Raw genomic sequence first — 26,107 nt, forward strand, 5'->3', positions numbered from 1 at the left:
GGTCGACGAAGATGTACCAAAGCAAACGACCCCCTTCTATGGTACATTTGTACTTGAGAATGGGGACTAAAATCAATATATAACATATAGCTTTTAAAGATTCTGGAACAATCTGAGAGTGTAGCTTGTCCTCTTTGTTTAGGATTTGGGCCGTCTTGTGTTTCTTATATGAGGCCCAATACTTTGTTTTAAAGAGGTCAATACGTAGATACATATTACAAATCATTCCTCGTGAGTAGGGCCTACTCGTGAGTTTGATTAATAAAATTAGTTATTACAAAAACCCTAGTAAAAAATTAAATGCAAGCGGATTAACTGCGGTGGAATCAGAGCCGTCGATCTCAAAAACACACTAGCATTGGAAAGAAACTGGGCCCCACGTTTCGACCACTTCCCAAAGACCCATAGATTCAGCAGCCTTTCTCTCTCTCTCTCCCCCCTGCTTCCCTTTTAAGACCAAACATCTCTATCTCTCTCTCTCTTTCAGCCATTACAAGAGCTCAACGAGCTCTCTATTCTCTACACACTTCTTCTTAAAAGAGGAAAATCGGATCTTAACAATTTTTTTTCAAGATGCAGACGACCAACGGCTCAGATTCATCGTTAGCAGCAACTCCCGGAGCGACGACGCCTCCGCCGCCTCAGCAGTGGCAACAACAACAACAACAGCAACATTGGATGGCGGCCATGCAGTATCCAGGCGCAGCGGCTATGATGATGATGCAGCAGCAACAGATGATGATGTATCCTCACCAATACGTTCCTTACAATTATCAGCAGCAGCACCATCCTCACTTCCAATACGCGTCGTATCAACAGCAACACAAGACACATGAGCGTGGATCTGGAGATGATGTGAAGACTCTATGGATTGGTGATCTTCTTTATTGGATGGACGAGACATATCTCCACAGCTGCTTTTCTCACACCGGCGAGGTATATAAATATATACATACATATCTCAAAGAGTTTCTGAATGATTATTACGTGGAAAAAGTGATATGTTTGCAGATCTTGAACATGTTCTTGAATTTTCTTGTGTGTTTTGATCCATCATAAAGACCTTTTTTGGCAAGTTTTTTTTTTCTTGGCAAGTTTGTTTGAAACTGTTTTGATAGGGGTTAGATCCAATGATTTAATTATTGAATTTTTACAGAAACGAATAGGGTAACGACTAATGGATAACAGCATTGGTCTGAAAAGGACAGGACAGCTTCAGATTACGTTAGGCAAAAAGTACTGTAGTACTTTCCCATGTTTAGATGAACTTTTAACTTACCAAAAAAAAAGTCATGTTCCTAGGATATACAGTGTCCATGATGACTCTCCCCTCTAGCTAAGGAGGCTAGAGAGCACAAAGGTGTATTAATTTCTCACGTTAGTGACATGGTCAGATAGAATTGTTTCTTTGGAAAATGTAATTGTAAACCACAACTTGAGATCATACTTAAATTGGTTAGTTGACAAAAAAAAAAATAGAGAGATCATATTTCATTTGGCTGTCTTTTCATTGATTAAATAACATTTTCATTTACCATAATTCCCATGCAGTTTTTTTTTTTCTGTGAGTTTCGTTATGGATTATTGTTTTTTCTTATATGTGAAGGTTTCTTCTGTGAAAGTGATTCGTAACAAGCTAACATGTCAATCAGAAGGGTATGGTTTTGTTGAGTTTCTTTCACGAGCTACAGCTGAAGAGGTTCTTCAGAACTTTAACGGTTCAGTAATGCCAAACTCCGAGCAGATTTTCCGTCTAAACTGGGCATCTTTTAGCACCGGTGAGAAGAGAGCAGTTGAGAATGGTCCAGAGCTATCTATATTCGTTGGAGATTTGTCTCCAGATGTGACTGACACTTTATTGCAAGAGCTCTTTGTTGAGAGATATCCATCTGTCAAGAGCGCTAAAGTTGTGATCGACTCCAACACTGGCCGGTCTAAAGGTTACGGTTTTGTTAGGTTTGGTGATGAGAACGAGAGATCAAGGGCTTTGACGGAGATGAATGGAGCTTACTGTTCCAACAGGCAAATGCGTGTAGGTGTTGCGACCCCTAAAAGAGCCGTTGCTAATCAGCAACAACAGCATCATCCTTCAATAGGTGACTTGCTAGGATGTTCTTTTTTCATGCCTTTTATGCATTCAACAAAGATTTGAACTATAAAGTTACTATTGTTTTTATTGGAATAGCTCTGATACTGGCTGGTGGACAAGGAGCAAATGGTTACATGGCTCATGGCTCACAGTCTGATGGCGAATCAAACAACTCAACAGTGAGTAGTCATAGCCTTTTCCATGCTTCCATTAGTTTCAAACTCTGTATTGCCCCCTTGTTCATTTACTTCTATTATACTGCAGATATTTGTTGGTGGAATCGATCCTGATGTTACTGAAGAAGACCTCAGACAACCTTTCTCCCAGTTTGGAGAGGTTGTTTCAGTGAAGATCCCAGTAGGCAAAGGATGTGGATTCGTCCAATTAGCTAACAGGTGCGGTCTTTACATAAAAATCTGGACTGTGCCGACAAAACCTATAGATGCTTATTACATATCTAGAATGTGTCATCTTAAAAAGATTTGCTGCTCTTTGGTTTTGACAGGAAGAGTGCTGACGATGCCATCCAGAGTTTGAACGGGACAGTCATAGGCAAGAACACTGTCAGACTTTCTTGGGGAAGAAGCCCGAACAAGCAGGTGAATATTTTACTATCAGTTGGTCTAAAATCAAGTATTTTTTGATAGGGTCAAACTTTGTTAATAAGTGTTTTTATGTAGTCCTTGTTGTGTTATTATTATTATTAGTAACGTATATATAAAGTTAGTGGTTGACAATAGGCAATAGCTGGTGGGAATATCTAACACATGAATGCCATGTTCAACTTATCACTCCCCTTAACATGGTCAAATCTTGATATTGATTTTTCTTGTTCCCCATTTTCCTTAGACTTGAACATGATTGTTTTGAGGTCATCAAGTTCTTGTTTCATGTCACTCATGTTCCATAAAAATCCAATAGAGACATCTCTCCAATTTTCTTAATGTGTTGTTGTTGGTCTAATTTTGTGGCAGTGGAGAGGAGACTCAGGGCAGCAGTGGAATGGAGGATACTCACAACGAGGACAAGGTTACAACAATGGAGGATATGCTAACCACCACGACTCCAACACCTATCCTGCCGAGACTTGAAACTCAATTTGATCATTGGTCATGGTGGTTAAAAAACATCTGTCATTGCTAAACTTGTAGTGGAAAAAAAAAGAAAGAATTTTCTTAGATGGATTTGATTTTGATAAGACTTATGCTGTTGTTTGGAGATTCACAAATTTTGGTTACTGCTGGTTTCTCTCAGACTAACACGAATGGTTGTGTAACACAACTTGCGTTTGTTGGATCATTTCCACTTAAAAACCTATATTACCTTTATAGAACATAGGATTTGGACATAAAAACTCAGAACCGAACCATTTTCAATTTTGGATATGATATACCTTCATTTTTTTTTGATCGAACATAAATGAATACATATTTTAAAATTTTGAATGAATACTTTTGATATTTTTTATCTTTTGCCAAAGTTTTTAAATATATCAGAGATTTTATTTGTGTATTTATATTACAAACAGCTACTAAAGCCCAAACCTTTACTCTTTACAAGCGACTTGAGAGAAAAGAAGAAGAGGAGAGAGTGAAAGATGGAAGAAGCTTTCATGGCGATGCTCTCACACCTCCTTCACCTCCAAAACTCTCTAGACCCAACAAGCACAATCTTCTCTTCCTCATCCGCCTCCACATCTTCACCATCTCCAACCACACCTTCCTCACTCCTCACATCCTCCTCCGCAGCGCCTCTCCTCTTCTTCACACTCGCATCTCTCCTCTCATTCCTCTCCGTCGCCAGATCCTCCTCCAATTCCTCCTCCTCCTCCCAACAATCCCCATCCCCTCCTCCGCCTCTCCCCGACGGCGACTACTCCGTCTCCGCCTTCCGCGCCCTAGCCAACGACCACATCTGGGCCCTCGACGCCCCGCTCCGCGACGCACGCTGGCGATCCCTCTACGGCCTCTCCTACCCGGTCTTCACCACCGTCGTCGAAAAGCTCCAGCCTTTCATCGCCGCCTCAAACCTCTCCCTCCCCGCCGACTACGCCGTCGCCATGGTCCTCTCCCGCCTTGCCCACGGCTGCTCTTCCAAAACCCTCGCCTCCCGCTACTCCCTAGATCCCTACCTCATCTCCAAGATCACCAACATGGTCACCCGCCTCCTCGCCACCAAGCTCTACCCCGAGTTCATCAAGATCCCCGTCGGCAAACGCCGCTTGATCGAAACCACTCAGGGCTTCGAGGAGCTCACCTCTCTCCCCAACATCTGCGGAGCCGTAGACAGCACTCCCGTCAAGCTCAGACGCCGCACCAAGAAGCTCAACAACAACCCTAGAAACATTTACACCAGCAGGTACGGATACGACGCCGTTTTGCTCCAGGTCGTGGCTGATCACAAGAAGATCTTCTGGGACGTCTGCGTCAAGGCACCGGGAGGAGAGGAGGACTCTTCTCACTTCAGAGACAGTCTCCTCTACAAGAGGCTTACCTCTGGTGACATTGTGTGGGAGAAAGTCATCAACGTTAGAGGTCATCACGTGAGGCCTTACATTGTTGGTGACTGGTGTTACCCTCTTCTCTCCTTCCTGATGACGCCGTTTTCTCCCAACGGCGCTGGCTCGCCTCCCGAGAATCTGTTCGACGGGATGCTGATGAAAGGGAGGTCGGTGGTTGTGGAGGCTATTGGGTTGCTCAAGGCTAGGTGGAAGATTCTTCAGAGCTTGAACGTTGGAGTCAACCATGCTCCTCAGACTATTGTGGCGTGTTGTGTGTTGCATAACTTGTGTCAGATTGCTAGGGAGCCTGAGCCGGAGCTGTGGAAAGATCCTGATGAAGCTGGACCGCCTGCTAGGGTTTTGGAGAGTGAGAGGCAGTTTTATTATTATGGGCAGAGTTTGAGGCAAGCGTTGGCTGATGATTTGCATCAGAGGCTCTCTTCAAGGTAAAAGAAGAAAAAAAAGACATGACAGTTGGGAACTTTTGTCATCATTGTCATTGTAAGATTTAGATAGCTTTTGTAGATTCAACCCTCTTGAGAAAGGGATGTTCTTAATCTGGATCAACATCACTATTGTATTTCAACTTTCTAGGTCTAGTACTCTTTTCTTATGTTTGAACTTTTGCATTATAGACATGGGAATGTGTCTGAATACAATTCTGTTTTCTAGTTCGGTAAAGGTCTTGAGATCCATTCCCTGCTATGTTTGTTACCTTGCTCATCTTGTTTTAGCTAAAGGCTGTCGAGTAGAGACACCGTGTAACAGTTTGACGAAACCCAAGAAGCTCAGCTTCCCATCAGTCTGCCTTATCCAGTCATGTAGAAAGGTATGGACTGGGACCGATGATCCAACACCGAGTTCCTAACAAAAACGTTTTGTATTCCCTTAGCTGAAAATGATAGTAGTGAAGAAGGTAGGGAAACTTACGGAAGCGAGTTCTTCAATGATGATAACTCTGTTCCCGTTCATGTCAAAGAGCTCATAGGCATGGCGAACACTCTGCTCCCAACAATCAAGTGACTCATGCTGATGAACACTGATGGAAGCTGCACAAAACTCTTCAAAGTCCATTCCTTTGTTGTATTGAAGTCCATTTAACTGTCATTTACCCAATTACACCAAACTTATCAAAACAGGTTTAAACAAGAGAGGCTAATAAACAAAAGGCAGGACGATGATACCAATGCAAGAAAGTCTGGGATGCGTGATTCTTTCATTGCTTCTGTTGCATTTATAGCAAGTGCCTGTCCATCAGAAATTAAATCTACCTTTGAGCTGTATGTTCTCTACCAGAGAGAAAAGAGAGGGAAGGACCATACCGATCTGATGTTATCCAAAGTGATGAGGCCATTTATGTTGGGTGCTAAGAGTGCAAACTGTGCTTTCAGATAAAGAATTCCATCTGTAATCAATGTCTTGGACAGAGCCTGAAGAGAGAGAGAGAGAGAGTATAATGAGTTAGTATCAACACTAACAATGTGGAACAAAGGTTGCAAGACAAAAATGTACCATCAAAGCAGCTTTGCGCAAAGAAGAAGATTTCAAGTATGCTTTGATCTGCTTGAAGATTATAATATCAAATGGGATATTCATGTTATTTTTACAACCAGAGATCCAAGGATGCACTGGTAAACAAAAAAGTTGATTAGTATTCATCACAAGAAAGGTTATGGAGAAAATTAAAGGTACTGACTCAAAGCTTGAGAGGCTGTCATTCTTTTCCGTGGGTCTTTGTTCAATAACCGCTTAACAAAATCTTTTGCCTCCAAGGACAAGGAAGTCCAAGGAGGTTCATCAAAACTTGGATCAGCTTTAAGAACTGCTCTGAAGATTCCTGATTCAGTTCTTGCCCAAAAGGGACGGCTTCCACATAGGAGAATGTATGCTATTACCCCTATGCTCCATACATCTGCTTCTGTTGTATAAGATCTGTGTAGAACTTCAGGGGCTACGTAGTATGCACTACCCACTATATCGTTTAGTCTTTCGTCTGGTCTGACAAATTCTGATAGACCAAAGTCTATGACTTTCAACTGAGAGTTATCCTCCTTGGATGTGTACAAGAAGTTCTGGAACATGCAAAAGTAAGAGGAAGTTAAAGGGAAAGTCTTTTTTTTTTTTGGGAGATGAGAAATGAGGTTTGTCTAACCTCTGGTTTTAGATCTCGATGAACAACTCCTTGTAGATGACAAAAAGCTACAACGTTAAGGATCTGTATAAGCACTTCTTTCGCATCATCTTCAGAGTATTTCCCTCCCCTAAAAATAGAATATAAAATAGTTCAAGAAGAAACTTGGACCATAAGTTAACAAATGTCATTAGCAGACCTTGCTAGTATTCTGTCAAGTAGTTCACCACCTCCACATAACCTGAAAGTTGTATGCAAGTAATTGTAAAGCCAAGCCAAGAAATCAAGAATCTAATATGCTCAAAGTTTTCTTACTCCATTGCAATGTAGACGTTGGCATTGTCCTCGAAAGCGTCATAGAATTGAACAAGATTGTTATGTCCAGACAACGCCCGGAGGATTTTCACTTCTCTTCTCACATCCTCTATAGATATTGCACTTGTCATCTGACAAAAACCAGAAACTAATGAGCAATCACTCACACTCAGGATGAGCTTAGTTGATATGACATGATTGGATGATACAAAAACTTGACCTTAGATTTAGGGATGACTTTAACAGCGACCTCAAGATCCTTGAGCTCTCCTTTCTTGAACTTAGCAGAGCAAGTGTACCCAAAATGCCCTCTCCCTATCTCTTCCCCTAACTCCATCCTACTCTGAAACTCCTTTGAGTATCCGAATCTCTTGTCCAGCCCCACCTCCTCCTCGGACTTGCTCTCCGCCGGTGGAGTAGCCTCCTTCCTCCCCTTCCTCCGCCGCAGAACGTCACGTATGTGTTTCACCGGCGACGGAGGGTGGAAAGCACGCGCGAGCTGACGGAGCGGAGTGCTGGTGACGCTCTTACTCTCTCCTCCGCCTCCGTCGCGGCTCTTGTTACGGCGGTGTCTGGCGGGGCTGGGAGTGTAGAAGGGGAAGAAAGGAGAAGCCTTTGCGGCGGTTGTTGAGGTACGAGCCGGTGATCTCTCGTGATGGGCAGGGGTAGAATCGTCATTTTGGGGAATTGCGTCTCTGGGTGCGTGAGTGTTGGATTTCACCGCGGAGGTGGAGGGCTTGGAGGTACAACCTCCCATAGTTCCTTTCTTCTCCGGTTACAGACTTACAGCATAAAAGTTAAATTTAATTTTTAAAAATAATCAAAAAGACAGAAGAAGAAGAAGAAGAAGAAGAAGAAGGATTCGGACAATGGTCTTTATGAGAATCACAGCAATGACATTGAGGAGTTCTGGTTTTTAGAGAGAGGAAGTGACATGGCAGAATCTGCGGGTGTTAAATTGGTTTTGATATGAAGAAGGTAGATGTTGATTGGTGAATGTTAGATGCTTTTTTGCCACGTCTTTCTGTTTTATTACACATATGTTTTTGTTTTTACTTCTTTAAGCAATATACGTTTTCTTGTTTTACTTTAGGTATTTTAATCATTATTATTCGTCTTTTCTTTTGTGGGCGGGCCTATAGTTTTTCTTTGTTTTTTTTTGTATTTTGGTAATGTATTAGAGGAATATAAAACTAATAAAAATTAACAAAATTTGGTGAATTGTGAAGATCTCAATTTATAAAAAGCAATCTTACAGAAATGATAAGAAATAAAAACGGTTTTCAATCTAATAATAAATACAACAAGTTGAGATGTGATTAACAGGTTCTGTAAAATATAATTTATATTTTAATAATTAATTAATAGGAACAAATTATCTAATTCATTGACCAAAGATATTTTTTTCAATAGACAATGTAAATTTCGTATAATTACACTATACACAATATTTATATTCTGCAGATCGTAAATCGTAATCGTATCATCTGACAATACATAAAACAACAGCATACCAAGCCAAATTATCATAACTACATGCGTTGGTTATGTGTAACCATATAAGTTGGTTTTTATGCATGTAAACAAAAAGTGGTCCATTGTAACATTAATTTTACAATTGGAGCGACGTGTGGCTGGTGGTAATAAGTTGGTAATTTGTAAGGATTTTTATCTATCAAGTACCATGAATCATAGTCCACGCATAGAAATGCATGGAATTCAAAATCTCGCCCTCAAAATCAGGATACCATTTGGTTGATGGGTTCTGCGTGTACCTTCTCAAAATCAGGATTAGCAAATTATATTTGATAAATGATATCACATCCGGCTTAATCCGCAAACTTCCATTTAAATTCGCTACGTTTAAACAAGCTAATTCTCAACAAGTTGCCCTTTCTCAAAAGAAAAAAAAAACAAGTTGATGTTTCATGTTTTATTTATTTTGATCATACTTCTTTTTATACAATTTTCATAATAAAAATGGTATAATGATTAGTTTTCTAGTCTACTAGCAATATTCGAATCACACATTAGTCAATGATCATTGTGCTATAACCCGTCATTATTAAAATAATCTCACAAAAATAAATATATCAAAACATACAAAAAGAACACGGGAGGATTAAAAAAAAATGTATAAAGAAGTAAGAAACCCTCAAAAGCTTCACCATGCTTTTATAGTTCGTACACTATCACAAAGTGATGTCCTTGCTTATATGAACCCATATCAAAACCCACATGTATTATTTGGTTAATTCTATAGCTTTTACCTCTTTAATTATAATCAGAAGTAGTCGTTGTTGGTAGAGAAGTATTTAGAGATTGTTAGGTGACAGTGAGATTGAAGGTTTTGCCACGTCCCATGTTGAAGCCTCTGGTTCCATCAGGCATTCTTGGTCCCTTTGTAGCTGTTTTGGGAGATGAAGATTCATGCAGGCCAAGGCTCGGCGTCATCGAGCCGATGCTGAGTCCAAGCCCGAGCCCGACCCCGGAGCTACGTCCTCCTCCTCCTACTGCATAGCTTCTAGGAGATCGTCCTCGTCCTTTTCCTCTCCCTTTTCCCCACAGTCCACCAATATTGTTGTCATCACCCTAACGTGCGCACCAAGAAATGTTTATTTTATTTTATTTATAGAAAGACTTAATTTGGAGGGATTTAAGCAAGACTAACGTCGTTATCAACGTGTTGTTCTGTTAAATGGAGACGTGGAGAGTCTTCTCCTGATTCATAAGGATTTTCATCATCTATGAGGATGCCATCAAAGTTTCTTCTGTGCTTGAGCACTGATTTGGGCTGTAAATTACAAATTAATCTCAGATGGTTTTTGAGTTAAAAGAGAAATATATGTTGGTTGATAAACATTATAAGTGTGTAATTGATTATACCGAGCATCTAAGAAGCAGCCTAACACGAAGTCCTTTCCTCCAGTTTCTTTCATCGCTCAGCTTCTCCACCTAGTATGGTATCGATCACATTATGGTATATCTTAGAAACTAAGTACTATACAGAGTTTTTGGATCAAAAAAGAAAAGATTCACTCACAGCTTTATCCGCGACGACAGTGTGGTCATACTCGATAAGTGCGTGAATCTTTTGGATTAAAACAAGAATGTTAACCTCTTTGGATACATGAGAAGCTCAAGAGCAGAGGAGATCAGGGTACTTACTTTGTTGCTCATCAAGAAATCTCCTTTTGGACGTGAGGTGTTGGACTCTGGAGGATGACATATTCTAATTGCCTTAACGCTGAGACAAATATATACTTCTTGTGTTGTTAATTTGTTTAGACAAAGCCATGTTCAAGTGAAAGTACATGAAGTAGAGTTTGAAAAGCCTTCTTACTTTCCGACAACTCCAAAGATCTTCTCGAGGTTCTGGTAAGAGTGATCATCTGGCAAATTCTCTGCAACAACAGTCCGGCCCTGCAGAAGTAACAAACAATAGATAATTAATAGTATATAGTTTGATTAGTATAAAATTTAATTAAGACTTTCATGACAATTAATTACCTGTAATTCCTCTTTGTCTCGATCAGTAAATGGAGTTTTACGCTTAACTTTCTTGCTGTCTTCACTCACAACCTTCACAAATCTCTCAGTTAGAGCATCTCCAACCCCACTCCATAATTTACTCCAAAATTGAGAATGGAGTTGGAAATGGAGTGAAAAATGGAGTGATGACCAAAAAATAAAAACATTACTCTATAAATGGAGTAATATTTTTTTTTTTGATCATCACTCCATTTTCCACTCTATTTCCAACTTCATTCTCAATTTTGGAGTAAAATATGGAGTGGGGTTGGAGATGCCCTTATATATATACACTTGAGATCTTATAATTAGCTAGCTTGATGGTAACTAGGGAGTAAAAAAAGAAGCTTACGAGCTTAGAAGAGGAGCGTAGAGCCAATACAACTAAGTGTTGATGACTTGTCAAAGCCTTGATCTTCTTGGTCGAAGCGATATAAGATATTGGCACTGAGTTTAAACAGAAGACAGAGATATCAATGTAAAACAAAGCTAACATTTTGAAAATCTTCACAAGATTTTCAGAGAAGTGAAGGGTTGTAATTAAGAACAATTTTGGGCTTACCATAACCTTCAGGGTCTTTGTTTATGTGCTTTGAGATGGACTCATTGGCTAGGAGACTCATGTCCGTGAACTGGTACTCAACCTATAATTTGAAACCAATATTTGGTTTCTTGTCAGTCAAGAAAAGCGATGAATCCTATTGACTGATCATTTTGTGCAATTAGGTCAACTATAAGTGCTCTGTTCGTTGAGCGGGATTAAAGTGCTTAAATTATTATTTGTTATTTTGAAATTTATTTTAAGAATTTATTTATATAGTTTTTGTTAATTTAATTTTGGTTATTAAACCTTTAAATAAACAAAATAAATATTTTAGTCATTTTAAATTCATACACATTATACATTATTTTTATATATTTAATTATAGACTTATAGTATTATGTTTTATAATCTTAGTTCATTTAAAGATTTCAGTTTTCATTTTTTGATAAAATTTCTAGAAAATTTTGAAAAAATATTGTAGAGATTTTTAAAACTAAATTTTTCATTAAGTTCTTACTATTTACAATCTGTTTATCTCTTTTAAATTAATTTCTACAATTGCATATCTACAATTTTATTTTATTTATTTGTATATTTTACATAATTTTATAAAATTTAATTATCAATATATATATATATATATATATATGTTATTAACTTATAGTATTTTTAACTTTTAAAGATATCCATCATTGTTATGTTTTCAAATTATAAGATTGTAAAACAGTTCCCAATGACATAACCAAGTAAATAAAAAATGTAAGAACCTGTTTCACGATCTTAAGGCGAAGATCGTCGGAGAGCAAACTCTTCGACGAAGAAGACAAGTTCTGATTCGCCGGAAACTGAACCACCGGATTCGAAACGTAAAACGCTGCCGTCGGATCATGAATGTCTTGATGCTGAACGGTATCTCCTCCTCCGACGAAGATCCAGTCTGACGAATAAGAATCTACGCCAGAACCTCCTCCACCGCCACTGTATCCTCCTATGGAGAGGTCGTTGTAGTGGAAGTAAGGATAGAAGTAACCGGAGATCGGAGAGACCTGCGGTGTTAGTGCGGTGGTGTGTGATCGCGGTACGAATTCCGGTGCCTGAGCGTTGAATTTGAACGATGACGCCTGAGAGGCAGAAGATCCTCCGCCTCTTCCTCCGTCTAATATCTTCTTCTCTGTCGTTTCCTTGGTGACGGACTCTACATCATCTCGTTGTATCTGCGCCATGTTCCCCTCACTATGCAAAAAATCTCCTTAATAAAATATTTTTTTTTGGTATTTTATATTTTGAAATAATTTTTTTTAATCTAACAAAACTAATAATGAGTATTTTGTTGTTGTTTGTGCTCTTCTAATGATTTCAAAACATGGAAAATTTTTTGAAGCCTTGTTTTTTTCTGGCGCAAATTATGGATTTTTAACGAGAAAGTAGGTTTGCTGGTTTGACTTTGTATTTTACTATTTCTCTTTAAATTTTTTAAACTTTTAGTTTTGTCTTTTTAAAAATGCATTTACAAATACTTCATTTGTAAGAAAAAACTTTTGCAATCATAGACCAGTCAGAATTTGAAATTTTCATATTTCCATCGTCTATATATCTTCTTTTTAGAAAGAGTTAAATAGGTGTATATAAATAAATAGAAAAAGCAATTACGTGATTGTGCATGCACATATAACTTTAAAAGAAAGACATGCACACTATGTCATACGACAAAACACACGGACTCCTTATGGAAATCGAAGAAATTGTCAGAAATTCACGACGAATATGGTTTTGTCCTATTGGTGCAGAATTTTCTTATCCTTATCCATATTCAACCAACCCTTATGTGAGCAGTATCACATAAGCATATAAATTATATGTTTAAATAATTCATAACCAACATATATGATATATATATATATAACGTGGATTATATATATAACGACCTCTTTGTTTGAATACAACAAAGTGTGTCGAACAAAACCACTTATAGACTTCAGGAAACGTCAGATAAAAATCTCTCTAACTTTAGGGAACTATTTTAGCTAATTATGGTGGAAGAGTATCCTGGTTTTTAGCTATTGTACAATGTAAATTTCGTGATCAGTTTTGATATATATTGATCTTTTTTTTCAATTGTATGTACAAGTGTTGGGCTTTTCCAAGCCCATGTCCAACTCTCTATTGTCCGATTAGTACGATATTGTCCACTTTGGGCCGAAGCAGTAAAGCCCGCATGGATTTGGTTTTGGGCTCCTTCCCAAAAGACCTCGTACTAATCAGAGTTGGACATCTCTTTATATACTAGACATTATTTGTCTAAACTTCCAATGCGGGACTTTGTTTGCATTCCCAACAAACCTCCTCTCAAACCAAGTACCACATCAATCCTTGGTTTCCAACCTCCAGCGACATCTGATATGCATCTTGTACCGCCGTAATCACCAACAGGACTCTTCACTTAACCTTGTTACACTATTAGGACTTATCCACCTAACCCTTACTGCACCATTAGGACATTCACCACCTAATCTTTGCAGCACCGTTAGGAATACCCACCTAATCTTGTATCGTCATTAGGGAGAGACTTTCGATACAAGTCTCTGACACCACTTATTCGCGAAGTCATCTTGAGGATTCTCCTCCCACAACCGAAGCTCCCGGGATCTTTGACTGGCCTCTGCTACGCACCCCGTCCTTCCCATCGAAATGGAGGCTCTTCGAACTTGAAGGGTATTTTGGTCTTCTTGCAGATATTCGTCATCCCGGCTCTGATACCAATTGTTGGGCTTTTCCAAGCCCATGTCCAACTCTCTATTGTCCGATTAGTACGATATTGTCCACTTTGGGCCGAAGCAGTAAAGCCCGCATGGATTTGGTTTTGGGCTCCTTCCCAAAAGGCCTCGTACTAATCAGAGTTGGACATCTCTTTATATACTAGACATTATTTGTCTAAACTTCCAATGTGGGACTTTGTTTGCATTCACAACATACCTCCTCTCAAACCAAGTACCACATGAACCCTTGGTTTTTCAATCTCCAGCGAAACCTGGCACACCTCTTGTACCGCCGTAATCACCAACGGGATTTTTTACCTAACCCTTGTTACACTATTAGGATTTATCTACTTAACCCTTACTGCACCATTAGGACATTCACCACCTAATCCTTGCAGCACCGTTAAGAAATATCCACCTAATCTTGTATCGTCGTTAGGGAGAGACTTTCGATACAAGTCTCCGACACCACTTATTCGCGAAGTCATCTTGAGGATTCTCCTCCCACAACCGAAGTTCCCAGGATCTTTGACTGGCTTCTACTACGCATCTCGCCCTTCCCATCGAAGTGGAGGCTCTTCGAACTTGAAGGGTATTTTGGTCTTCTAGCAGATGTTCGTCATCCCGACTCTGATACCAATTGTTGGGCTTTTCCAAGCCCATGTCCAACTCTCTATTGTCCGATTAGTACGATATTGTCCACTTTGGGCCGAAGCAGTAAAGCCCGCATGGATTTGGTTTTGGGCTCATTCCCAAAAAGCCTCGTACTAATCAGAGTTGGACATCCTTTTATATATTAGACATTATTTGTCTAAACTTCCAATGTGGGACTTTGTTTGCATTCCCAACAACAAGTTACAACTTTTCTCTGCTGCCCCTATCTGGGATAAATATATGAAAACATACTTACACATATTTTTCTTTTTTGTAACTTAACATACTTACTTTCGATCAAAAAAAAAAACATACTTACTTACACATATATACAATAAAGATACGCCCACACCGCTACCATCTAAGCCATTAACTTCAGATCTGAAAATCTACATAATCTATTTTTGAAAATTCTTTAAAATCTTTAAAACAAAAACTTAAAAAAACGAAAAGCAAATGGAAGTATAAACCTGACGAACATTGTGGTTTTGGAACACAACAACGGTGACCACCAGTAAAAAAAAACTTAAGGCTTGCCTAGAGAGAAAAAGGATATGATTACTTAACAATATATTCTAAATTCGATTTAATTAAGCAGACACCAAATTTCTGATCATTTCATATGTTGACCTTTGTTACACACGAACAATTTGACGCTCAGCCAAAGCAACAACTAAATCAAACAAAATCTAAAACTTTAAGTGATTTCCCACTTTTGTTGATCCAGTCAGCATGTTGGTATTAGAATCTGCAAATGGCATTCGCTACACTGTCATTGATAGTGTACACCTTTACCAAGGCCAAGGAATCCCTTCTTTACTTACCTATAGACGAGTGACCACTGAACGATAAGAACAAAGCCACTTTCAGCTATAACCGGAGTGAAATGAGTTCTATAAGCCTTAGCCGAAACACTTTCTAACTAACTGTTAGCCAGTGAAGTGATTGTTGGGAGTGATCACGAACGAAGGATGAATAGAGGCGTAGTCTATAGCCGGCATAAGCTGTACATTGAAGCCAGTCCCAGACAACCCGGAAGGAAAGGGAAGACAGAATGACAATCACCGGAGGGATACGTACGGTATACGGGCCCTTCTCAGTCCGCCCACAAAGAAGAAAGGAAAGGAGCTGCAACAGCTCAGCAAATCATAGTTGGATTCGGGGATACACTAGTTCTATTTGCACTAATCCGAATCTGTATTCTGAGTTGCTAACTGCACTATTTTTATAAATGTTTTCTACTTTTCTTAGGTACAATCCTTTAAAATAACCACTTGGACACAATGTCAATAATATATTTGTCTTGAAAGATAAATCTAGGATGAACTTCAACAGCTACCACGAAAACACGTGGCATGTGTCTCATGGTCTCTTGAACATATGGTTAGCTAATTTTGGTGATTTGTTTAGTTAAGCTTGAAGCTTAAAGTTTATGAAACAATATTAGTTTAGATACTCCTAGCAAGTAGCAACAATCTCCTTAAATCATTTTTCTCATTTGCGCATCTTTTGAGTTTGGTGGTACGTCCCACCAGACTATTCTATTGATTTTCATTTCAGTCCCATAAAGTAAATGGCATTTTAATTTAGACCGGAGTTACCATGATTAACCCCGATTTCTTAATTGGGTTTCTTAGTTTCGGATAAAAGATATAAAAACCGTCTTTTAACCAAAAAAAAAATGTCAAATCATAAATTAAGAGACCGAGGTTAATCATACTTTTAACTCACCCAATCTTTGTTTTGTTATTTACAGATTATAACCCCTACTTCTTACAGGTTTAATTAGTACTGGATTGTTTTAGCTAGGTCTGTAAAAACTTGGGGACAGTGAAATAAAACTATTTGTTTTAAAGTTGGTTTTGGATGAGATTTGAATATGAATTAGGACGAACATAGTGTTTGGCAGTACTCATCTTGTTATTTGCAAGTATCTCAAAATTAACGACTTATCCACATTTTACTTTATGTAATAAAAAACCTCCAATCATTCTAGGATAAAGAAATAGTTAATAATCATTATCGGATGCACTTTATAATCAAAACACTTTTTGATCTTTTTGTAATGAGAACCATTTGATTCCCCATAATAATGTATCAACTTACATCATGTGATGTATATGTATGTATATAATAAACAAGATCTTAGTCAGCTTTACACTAGGGGAACATGAGAAGTTTTGTAAGTATTTTTTTTTTCGACATTGTAAGTATTTCATTTATACAAGTTTTGTTGTATGAATGTCAAGAAAAGAAATTTGAAATATTATATATCCATGCAGGTTAATCAAACTATTTATATAAGTTCCTATAAAAAAACAACATCAAATTGTCTTCATGTCCTCGTGTCCTATTGGTGCGGAATTTCCATACTGATCCATAGTCAACAAACCCCGTATGTTATTGAATAATATTTTCACGTGGATTATATCATAAACATGTTTTTTTTTTTTTTTTTTTTTGATATCTCTGGTGTCTGGGCAGCCACTTTCCCAAATATCCCCTGAAGGGGTCCAGCGCCCCAGCAGTAAGGATGTTAAATCGCTGTGGCCGGGTTTTGAAGCTGGGTGGCGGGCACCTCAGCCGAGGTTCCATTACCACCAGGCTACGAAGCCCGGTTAAAAAACTGTTTAGGGTTAACTTTTTATAGTGACTAGCCCCACCGCTTGCGCGGCCCCAAATCCAGGAAATCCCTCCCCTCCGGCTTGGACCTACGGATTAATGTATATTCCGCTTGCCCCTACTCGTATGGGGAAATCCCTCCGACTTGGACCTACGGTTGGTATACACCGCTTGCCCCTACTCGTATGAGGAAGGATTTATTTGGAGAGGCATAGTACCATCCTGCTGTCCCCGAGTATCGAACTGGCGACCTCGAGTAGTCATGTGTGAGAAGATTTGCTGGGACCACTAGGCCACCAACGCTTGCATAGTAAACATGTTTTTCTTTTGAGAAATATATATACGTGAACATGAATCTTTTAAACGATCTCTTTATTCGAATCGTAAACCATACAGCAACCAAGTTGTAGACTTCAGGAAAAGTTAATTATCGGAAAAGCTTTCTGATTTTAGATTCAGGATATTAGTTTAGCTAATTATGGTTGATGAATATCCTAGTTCTTAGCGATAATATTTTTTTTTTTTTTTGTGATCGAATTTGGATTTATGTTCGTATTCCTATTTCAATCGCACGTACAAGTTACAACCCTTCTTTGCATGCTCATATCTAGGATAAGTAAAAGAAAGCAATACTTGCTTGCACATATATACAATATATAGACGCCACTAAGCATTAATAATAACGTTAAGATATATATTTACACATATGTAAGTAAAGAAATGCCCCCAACGAATATTGGCTCTTCGGATAAACCAAACTACAATAAAGCATCATCTGATTAGTCAAAAAAAAAAAATAATAATAAAGCATCATCTGAGAAATGTTGTTAGAGAAACAAACGCCGAGTGGATTTGACCAAAAAAACAAACAAACGCCGAGTGGCATATTAGTCGACCAATTATTATATTTATCATTGTATGCCTCGACGTGAATGTGTATAAATATAACTCCGCTTTCACAAGTAAGACCCACAATTCACAAAGATAAGAGTTCTCTCAATACGCGGAAAGATGGAGTGAAGGAACACATACCTCAAAAGCGCAAAAACAAACCAAAGAAGCGAATCATACATTTTTACTTCTCTCCTACAAATTAAACACAGTATGGTGTCTCAAAAGCTGGAGTTTTGCATCGTGTTAGTGAAGATGGCAGTCGTTTTTGTCGCCACCGTGGCTGAATCATTAGAAGAAGCTTTCTGTAAGCCTCCTCAGCCTGCGGTTCCGGTAGTTCACGACGGTCGCCGTAACAGTTACGCCAACGTTCCCATTCCTCTTGTTGGATTCATGGGATGAGTTTTTTTTTTTTTTTTTTGGTTTTGACCTCGTTAAAGTTAGTAGCTCTCGTGCCATGTGGCGTTTTGGAAGTTGCTGATTTGTGTATAAGTTTAATTAAAAGAATCATTCAGAGTTAAAAGATGAATAAAATTTGTGAGTACTACTCAGTTTTAAGATCCTTTGAAGGTCACACCTTTGAAAAATAATTGCAGTTAATAAACTATATACTCGTTATCATATACTAATATGCAATAAGCCTTAAAATATTGTTAATCTATCATTGAAATGTTTTTCAAAAATAAATCTTTATCATTGAAATGTTTTGCATTATTGACACAAAAGCAGGACTCATATGAAAAATGTAACCATGATAGGTTGATGAAGTTAGTTTATTTCAATTTAATTTACAATATTTTTTAGAAAAATCATTAGTTTCATATAGATTTTCCAAAATAAAACAGAGTATTTTTATCGGTATTAAATTTTGATACGTTATATTTTAATCTTCTATATTCTATAATGGCATGCTAATTAAAGTGGTGAACTTAGGTTGGTTAGCTTTATGTAAAATTTAGTTGGAGTTGCTAACGTTGAAAAGTCAAACAAATCGCAGAGTGGTGTTACAAAAATATAAATATGCTGGCAATATTCGAACAGTAGCATTGATAACCATAAGGATCATTGATCCAAAAAATGATGAATCGAAATGTCATATTTTTCAAGCGAACTTTTTAGCCAAAGATAAAAGACAGTCACCGAGATCTAACGGGCTTAGAAATAATGACCAATTGACCATATGAAAGAATCCTGGATATGCTCCACGTGGTTAGGAGGGTTGTTCTTGATCATCCAGAACTGAAACTCTTTCACCAGTGTCCTTTCTTTATCGGACAGTACAAAGATCCGATTAACCAACCCGAATCTCTCGGGCGTGAGCACAAAACTTGTATCTATATTTTCATTGCTGAATAATCGTTGTGGTGGAACTAATAATCCCGCCAGTTCCACGTCCTTCAAATATAAGCGTTACAGAAAAAGTGATATTGACAGTGTTGATGAGATAGTGTGAGCTGTTTGTTTTCTTGTATTCCGAGTTCAAACTTTTCATGGTATAAAGAGTTATTATTTACATCAGAATTTCTAAAATTGATTCCAGATCTGAGAAAATTATGGATCTAAGGTTCATAATTTCTCGGTTTAAAAGAATGAGAATCAAATAGTTATTGATAAAATTTGTGTTTGTTTTGCTCTTAGAACTAATAAGACCATACATTTAAAATTGGCCTTCAATGAAAACTGTAGGAGGTTTATGAGGCCCATTTCCAAATATAAACTTCGAATCCAGTTGTGGAGCTTGCCACCTCGCCAACTTTACAGAATGTTTAGAATTGTTGAAGGAAAATATAAACACGTGTTAAAAAGGGATAATTATTTAGAACAAAACGATCAATCCCTCTAAAAGTGAAATTTATGTAATTAGTAGCATACCCCTTAAGAAAGCACGGTGTAATTGAAGGTCAAGGCCAGGCATTAGGGCAGTGACTAAGATAGCCATATGAATCTTATCATGAATATCTCCATGGCCTTGGAAAAAGCCATCCCCCCTAAACCATGTGCCACAAGAATCACTTTTCATCCTCAGTTAGAGTTTCCATTAGACTCACCAACGGCCCAATATATAGGCTGACCAAGATAACATGAATTAGGGCCAAGTGTTAGTTTATTTTGCTCTCCATTTCTCTCAAGTTATTGAGAGGTTGTGATGAACAAATGTTGCCTCTACAAAACAATTAGATAGTACAGCTAGATAACAAGGTTGACAAATTTAACAATAGTGAAGACTTTTATGATAACCAAGTGAGTGAGCTAGGCCATGTTGTCATGGCCTTGTTGATTTGCTCCTTGAAAATTTTCTTTTAGTTATGAAGACTATTATTGCTATACTATAATTCGTATATATATGTGAACGGATTTTGATGTTTTACTTCCATTAGTTTACTTTGCCTCATCATGCTGACGAATAAATTACCTATAGTACCAGCAATTCTAAGTAACAATATTCTTTATATATGTTTAACGTTTCCAAGAGTTCAAAACGCAAACGTAATTTCCACGACAATAAGAAAGAGCTTTTACTCTTTTTTTTTCCAGTCTGTAAAAGTCTCAATCGTTCAGATTCTCAATGTGCTAAAACAAACAAAACTTCTAAAAACGTCAACAAGTTCTATATTAGCTACAATAGTTTGCTATTTTTGCATCCTTGAAAACATTAGCCTGTATTATTTTCGTTTTGCTAAAATTAGAAAAAAATAATTGGTGGTTTCTGTTTGCCTTTTTCTTTCATTATAGGCTTTATCTCCGCAACATTCATTTATTAAGCAAGTCAATGAGCCATCTCCAAGGTTTTTCATCACCATGAATCGAAAAACAATGGAGAAGCCTTATGGCTGCTTCCTTCTCCTGTTCTTTTTAATCATTTTAACTATCATAAATTCTACAACTGCTCTCACCGATGAAGAAGCTTCATTTCTCACAAAACGTCAGCTTTTAACTTTACCGGAGAATGATAATCTTCTCGACGATATAGAATATGAAGTAGATGTAGACCTCAAATTTTCTAACAACCGACTCAAGAGAGCTTACGTTGCCCTTCAAGCTTGGAAAAAGGCAATATACTCTGATCCCTTCAACACATCAGTTAATTGGGTTGGTACAAACGTGTGTTCTTACAAAGGTGTGTTCTGCGCGCCAGCACTTGATGATCCAAGCATGATGGTTGTGGCGGGAATTGATCTGAACCATGCAGATATAGCTGGATATTTGCCTCATGAACTAGGTCTGTTGACCGACGTCGCCTTGTTTCATATTAATTCCAACAGATTCTGCGGAGTTATTCCAAAAAGCATGTCAAAACTGACGTTAATGTATGAATTCGATGTGAGCAACAATCGTTTTGTTGGTCCGTTTCCGATAGTTGCCCTCTCTTGGCCATCTTTGAAGTTCCTTGACGTAAGATACAATAATTTTGAAGGGAAACTGCCACCAGAGATCTTCGATAAGGATCTCGATGCTATTTTCTTGAACAACAATAGATTCGAGTCGATCATCCCTGAGACAATCGGTAAATCGACTGCTTCCGTCGTGACTTTTGCACATAATAAATTCAGCGGTTGCATCCCAAAAACCATTGGTAAGATGAAGAATCTCAACGAGATTGTGTTTATAGGGAATAACTTGAGCGGTTGTTTCCCTAACGAGATTGGATCGTTGAACAATGTGACTGTATTTGATGCGAGCAAAAATGGATTTGTTGGAAATTTACCGTCAAGCTTGTCACTCTTAGCTAATGTGGAACAAATGGATTTCTCATACAATAAGCTCACAGGATTTGTTACGGACAGTATGTGCAAGTTGCCAAAGTTATCGAATTTTACATTTTCTTATAACTTCTTCAATGGAGAAGCGCAAAGTTGTGTACCTGGGACAAGTCAAGATAAACAGTTTGATGATACAAACAATTGCTTACAAAACAGACCACAGCAAAAGTCGGCTAAAGAATGTTTGCCAGTGGTTAGTCATCCTGTGGATTGCAGCAAGGACAAGTGTGCCGGTGGTGGCGGAGGAGGAGGATCAAATCCAACACCTAATCCACCAGAAACACCAGAGCATAAACCGGAGATTAATACACCAAAATTAGAAGAACCATCTAAACCAAATCCAAATGAATCTCCCAAACCACAACAACCTAGTCCAAAACCTGTGACAGAACTTTCTAAACCAAAAGTGCCTAAGCCGGAGTCACCGAAACAAGAGTTTTCTAAACCAGAAACACCCAAACATGATTCACCGAAACCAGAACAGCCAGAGCCTAAGAATGAGTCACCAAAACAAGAGTCACCTAAGAAACAACCACCAAAACAAGAGGAATCTCTTAAACCAGATATGCCAAAACCTGAAGAGTCACCTAAGCATGAACAATCACCAAAAATTATGTCACCGCCAATTGAATCACCGGTCACAGATGATCCTTATGAGGCATCTCCAATAAAAAAGCGTCGTCCTCAACCACCGTCAACAGAAGAAACACCACAATCATCACCAGTACACTCTCCACCACCACCACCTCTTGTATTTTCCCCTCCTCCTCCAGTTCATTCTCCTCCACCACCACCAGTTCATTCCCCTCCGCCTCCTATATTTTCACCTCCTCCACCACCAGTTTATCCGCCACCACCTCCGGTATACTCTCCTCCTCCACCAGTTCTTTCACCACCACCACCACCGGTTCACTCTCCACCACCACCAGTCCACTCTCCTCCCCCACCAGTCCATTCACCACCACCACCACCAGTCCATTCTCCTCCTCCGCCAGTCCATTCCCCACCACCACCAGTTCACTCTCCACCACCACCAGTCCATTCTCCTCCTCCGCCAGTCCATTCTCCACCACCACCCCCACCAGTTTTCTCTCCACCACCACCTGCACCTATCTACTCTCCTCCACCACCTCCACCAGTCCACTCTCCACCACCACCACCAGTTCACTCTCCACCACCTCCGATGTATTCTCCACCTCCTCCAGTCTACACTCCACCACCTCCATCACCTATATATTCTCCTCCTCTAACTTTTTCACCGACACCAGAACCAATAACGTCTCTACCACCAGCAACATCTCCAATGACAAATGCTCCAACACCTTCATCAGAAATAGAAAAAGAGTCATCACCAGTTCAAGCTCCAACTCCATACTCTGAAACCGTCGAAATACCATCAGAATCAGATCATTCACCAGTGTTCAAATCGTCACCCGCTCCAGCACCTTCACAAGAAATAGAAGAAGCATCATCACCAGTTCAAGCTCCAACTTCAGAGTCTGAAACCGTCGAAACACCATCAGAATCAGATCATTCACCAGTGTTCAAGTCATCACCCACTCCAGCACCTTCACAAGAAATAGAAGAAGCATCATCACCAGTTCAAGCTCCAACTCCAGAGTCTGAAACCGTCGAAGCACCATCAGAATCAGATCATTCACCAGTGTTTAAATCATCACCCGCTCCAACACCTTCACCAGAAATAGAAGAAGCTTCATCACCAGTTCAAGCCCCAACTCCGGACTCTGAGACCATCGAAACACCATCAGAATCAGACCATTCACCGGTGTTCAAATCGTCACCCGCTCCAACACCTTCATCAGAAATAGAAGAAGATTCATCAACAGTTCAAGCTCCAACTCCAGACTCTAAAACCGTAGAAGCACCATCAGAATATGATCATTCACCAGTGTTCAAATCGTCACCCGCTCCGGCACCAGTATCCGAGCCGAGTCATACTCCAACTCCACTTTCCCAACCAGATACATCCCCAGTTCCTTCACAAGAACAAATCGAAGCACCATCACCATCAACAAGAGAAGCACAACCACCAGTTATAACATCACCGCCACCGAAAAATAATGACGGTGATGATGATTTCATCCTTCCACCAAATATTGGGTTCCAATATGCATCACCACCACCACCAATGTTTCCCGGTTACTAAACCAACAATTTTTAATATTTTTCATTTTGGTTTTAAGATTTTCCAACTAATCAAATCTGAACACAAAAAAATTGCAAATAACCATTGTATTTGGTAAGTAGATGAACTTGTGAAATTTCCAAAATGAATTGTAATCAGTATTGTATTTTATAGTGTAAATTCATCTTATTCTTTGTGGCTTTATCTTACTTGTTTACCTTTTTCACTATATTTGTGTTTTGACCTATGAGTTCATTTGTTTCTCTTTTCTACAGTAATTTATCAATAATTTTCGCATTGCTTTATATCTACAAAACATCAATAATTTTTCAACTTATAAATCAAAATTCAATTGAGAAATTAAAAGAATTAACTTTCTTGTTTAGTAGATTGCTAATCGTTAATTTAAGAGTAGACGTCAAATTGATTTTTATCGTTGATTGGATTTCTCATAAGCAACTTTTTCATACCAGTTATATCCATAACCAACCCAAAGAGTACCTATGATCGTTCTCTTGCGTGACGACCCTGAGGATATCCAAAATATGATCTCATAGACTGGTGATGGATGTGAAAAGGATTATTTTCAGGTGATCAATCATTGTGTACCTTGCGACACAAGCAAGTGTGTGAAGGATGTGTAGGCGTTTTTCAATTTGCCTATCGAAAAGAAGATAAAGGTGAATAGAGACAAGTTGAACTCGGTAGGATATCATAATGGAGAACACAAAAGAACGTTAGAGATTTGAAAAAAAAGTATTTAAAGTTTATTTCAAATATCCAATGTTTATTCTTTCTTCAAGAGATTGTGAAGACGATGATCTGAAACATTGTTTACAGGAAGTGACCTCAATATTCCTCTGGTTATTGGTGAACTCGTTTAATCAGATGAATTTGTGATTGTGATTATGAGAAATGACGAGCTGAATCCGCTTTAAATGATTTTTTGATTATCCGGTTTAGATTATTATAATCCGGATCGGGGGCACTAATATTTCTTTTTATAATATCTATTCTATTAATTCTTCAACATGACCAATTGATGCAAATTTATGTCCAATTATTTATTTATTTTAGTTACAGAAATAATATTGATTGAATAGATTAATAATATTGAATTTTGTAACTTCCCCTTTAGTGCCAATATTCTCGCAACCACTTTCGTATTATACACATATAGTATTCGACAGTTATAAAATGTATTCAGCATCTGATAATAAATATCTACATGGTTGACTAATATGTACATATAAATTCGGTTATTTTAAACGATTATTTTATCAACATATAATAGCTTGCCTGTTCAGTGCAAATGTAAGAATTTTGCGTGTTCAAAAATATTTTAAAATTATTATAAAATTAAGTTTTAAATCTTAAAAAATATAAAACTATTATAAGTTATTAATAAAAAAAGTAAATTAGTATTCCTATTTAATATTATTACTAGATTATGACATGCCCTTTCAAAGGGCGGAAATATTTTTTGTTTAAAATTTTTCTGAAAATTTTAATTTTATGTTTCAGTTTTTTATAGTCATTTTATAGTTATAATTTTTTATAGATATAGGTGTGGTTCAACTATTTTAATAAAATAGATTAAAACCTCTTATTAACCATTTAGGAGAAATATTATACCAAGAAAATCACAAATATGACTAAAATCAAAAATATGACTTAGAACAAAAATATAAAAATTAAATTTCTAATTAAGAAGATATAAAACAAAAAATATATCCGCCCTTTTAAGGCGGGTCAAAAAAATATAATCTCCCGATAACCGCAAAATTAAGCGGAGCAAATATAAAATTATTTTTTGCGGATTATGCGGATCAGACTTTTTGACCAAAAGAAATTGAAATCCGCAGGTTGACGGGTCAGCGAACCAGGTTTAACCCGCAACCCAATCCTAACCGAATGTATACCAGATCAATTTTAAATTGCAATTATTCAATAAAATGTATTTTGATTAAGACTTATTCACAAATATAACCATAAAACACACACACAAATATGAAAATTAAAATTAAAACAAAAAATATACCCGCCCTTTTAAGGGCGGGTCAGAATCTAGTTAAGGTTTAAATCGCTATACGAACGTTGACAAAAAAAAAATCGCTGTACGAACCAATAATAGTAATTGAGACAATAATAAAAATATATTTTAAAT

General features: G+C 38.0%; 6 protein-coding genes and 1 pseudogene across 6 annotated transcripts; 4 read left to right on the top strand and 3 right to left on the bottom strand.

The window, feature by feature from the left end:
* Positions 1–413: 413 nt before the first annotated feature.
* Positions 414–3,406, top strand: LOC108835676 (polyadenylate-binding protein RBP47B). Its single transcript, XM_018608901.2, has 6 exons — positions 414–936; positions 1,607–2,096; positions 2,186–2,268; positions 2,354–2,484; positions 2,595–2,688; positions 3,064–3,406. Exons 1-6 carry the CDS (start codon positions 574–576, stop codon positions 3,178–3,180), a joined length of 1,278 nt encoding a protein of 425 aa, XP_018464403.1. The 5' UTR covers positions 414–573; the 3' UTR covers positions 3,181–3,406.
* Positions 3,407–3,623: 217 nt separating this feature from the next.
* On the top strand, positions 3,624–5,264 carry LOC108835677 (protein ALP1-like). The gene has a single exon (XM_057010735.1). The coding sequence runs from the start codon at positions 3,687–3,689 to the stop codon at positions 5,037–5,039; it is 1,353 nt and encodes a 450-aa protein (XP_056866715.1). The 5' UTR covers positions 3,624–3,686; the 3' UTR covers positions 5,040–5,264.
* LOC130512591 (CDPK-related kinase 2-like) lies at positions 5,149–7,996 on the bottom strand. The gene is made up of 10 exons (XM_057010734.1): positions 7,256–7,996; positions 7,036–7,166; positions 6,920–6,961; positions 6,742–6,850; positions 6,286–6,661; positions 6,102–6,217; positions 5,912–6,019; positions 5,774–5,836; positions 5,520–5,690; positions 5,149–5,453 (listed from the first exon to the last, which is right to left on the bottom strand). The coding sequence occupies exons 1-10, from the start codon at positions 7,790–7,792 to the stop codon at positions 5,310–5,312; spliced, it is 1,797 nt and encodes a 598-aa protein (XP_056866714.1). The 5' UTR covers positions 7,793–7,996; the 3' UTR covers positions 5,149–5,309.
* A 1,072-nt stretch (positions 7,997–9,068) lies between these two features.
* On the bottom strand, positions 9,069–12,406 carry LOC130512463 (la-related protein 6C-like). The gene is made up of 10 exons (XM_057010494.1): positions 11,878–12,406; positions 11,129–11,210; positions 10,919–11,013; positions 10,546–10,617; positions 10,379–10,458; positions 10,204–10,282; positions 10,079–10,126; positions 9,922–9,990; positions 9,707–9,829; positions 9,069–9,627 (listed from the first exon to the last, which is right to left on the bottom strand). The coding sequence occupies exons 1-10, from the start codon at positions 12,331–12,333 to the stop codon at positions 9,361–9,363; spliced, it is 1,371 nt and encodes a 456-aa protein (XP_056866474.1). The 5' UTR covers positions 12,334–12,406; the 3' UTR covers positions 9,069–9,360.
* A 5,691-nt stretch (positions 12,407–18,097) lies between these two features.
* On the top strand, positions 18,098–18,556 carry LOC108835895 (uncharacterized). The gene has a single exon (XM_018609114.2). It carries the CDS (start codon positions 18,247–18,249, stop codon positions 18,433–18,435), a length of 189 nt encoding a protein of 62 aa, XP_018464616.1. The 5' UTR covers positions 18,098–18,246; the 3' UTR covers positions 18,436–18,556.
* A 579-nt stretch (positions 18,557–19,135) lies between these two features.
* LOC108835892 (methyl jasmonate esterase 1-like) lies at positions 19,136–20,300 on the bottom strand (annotated as a pseudogene).
* Positions 20,301–20,807: 507 nt separating this feature from the next.
* LOC108835896 (pollen-specific leucine-rich repeat extensin-like protein 1) lies at positions 20,808–24,199 on the top strand. The gene has a single exon (XM_056985606.1). The coding sequence runs from the start codon at positions 20,833–20,835 to the stop codon at positions 23,959–23,961; it is 3,129 nt and encodes a 1,042-aa protein (XP_056841586.1). The 5' UTR covers positions 20,808–20,832; the 3' UTR covers positions 23,962–24,199.
* The last annotated feature ends 1,908 nt before the right edge of the window (positions 24,200–26,107 follow it).

This window comes from Raphanus sativus, chromosome 5 (genome assembly GCF_000801105.2).
Source record: "Raphanus sativus cultivar WK10039 chromosome 5, ASM80110v3, whole genome shotgun sequence".
Taxonomy (NCBI): domain Eukaryota; kingdom Viridiplantae; phylum Streptophyta; class Magnoliopsida; order Brassicales; family Brassicaceae; genus Raphanus; species Raphanus sativus.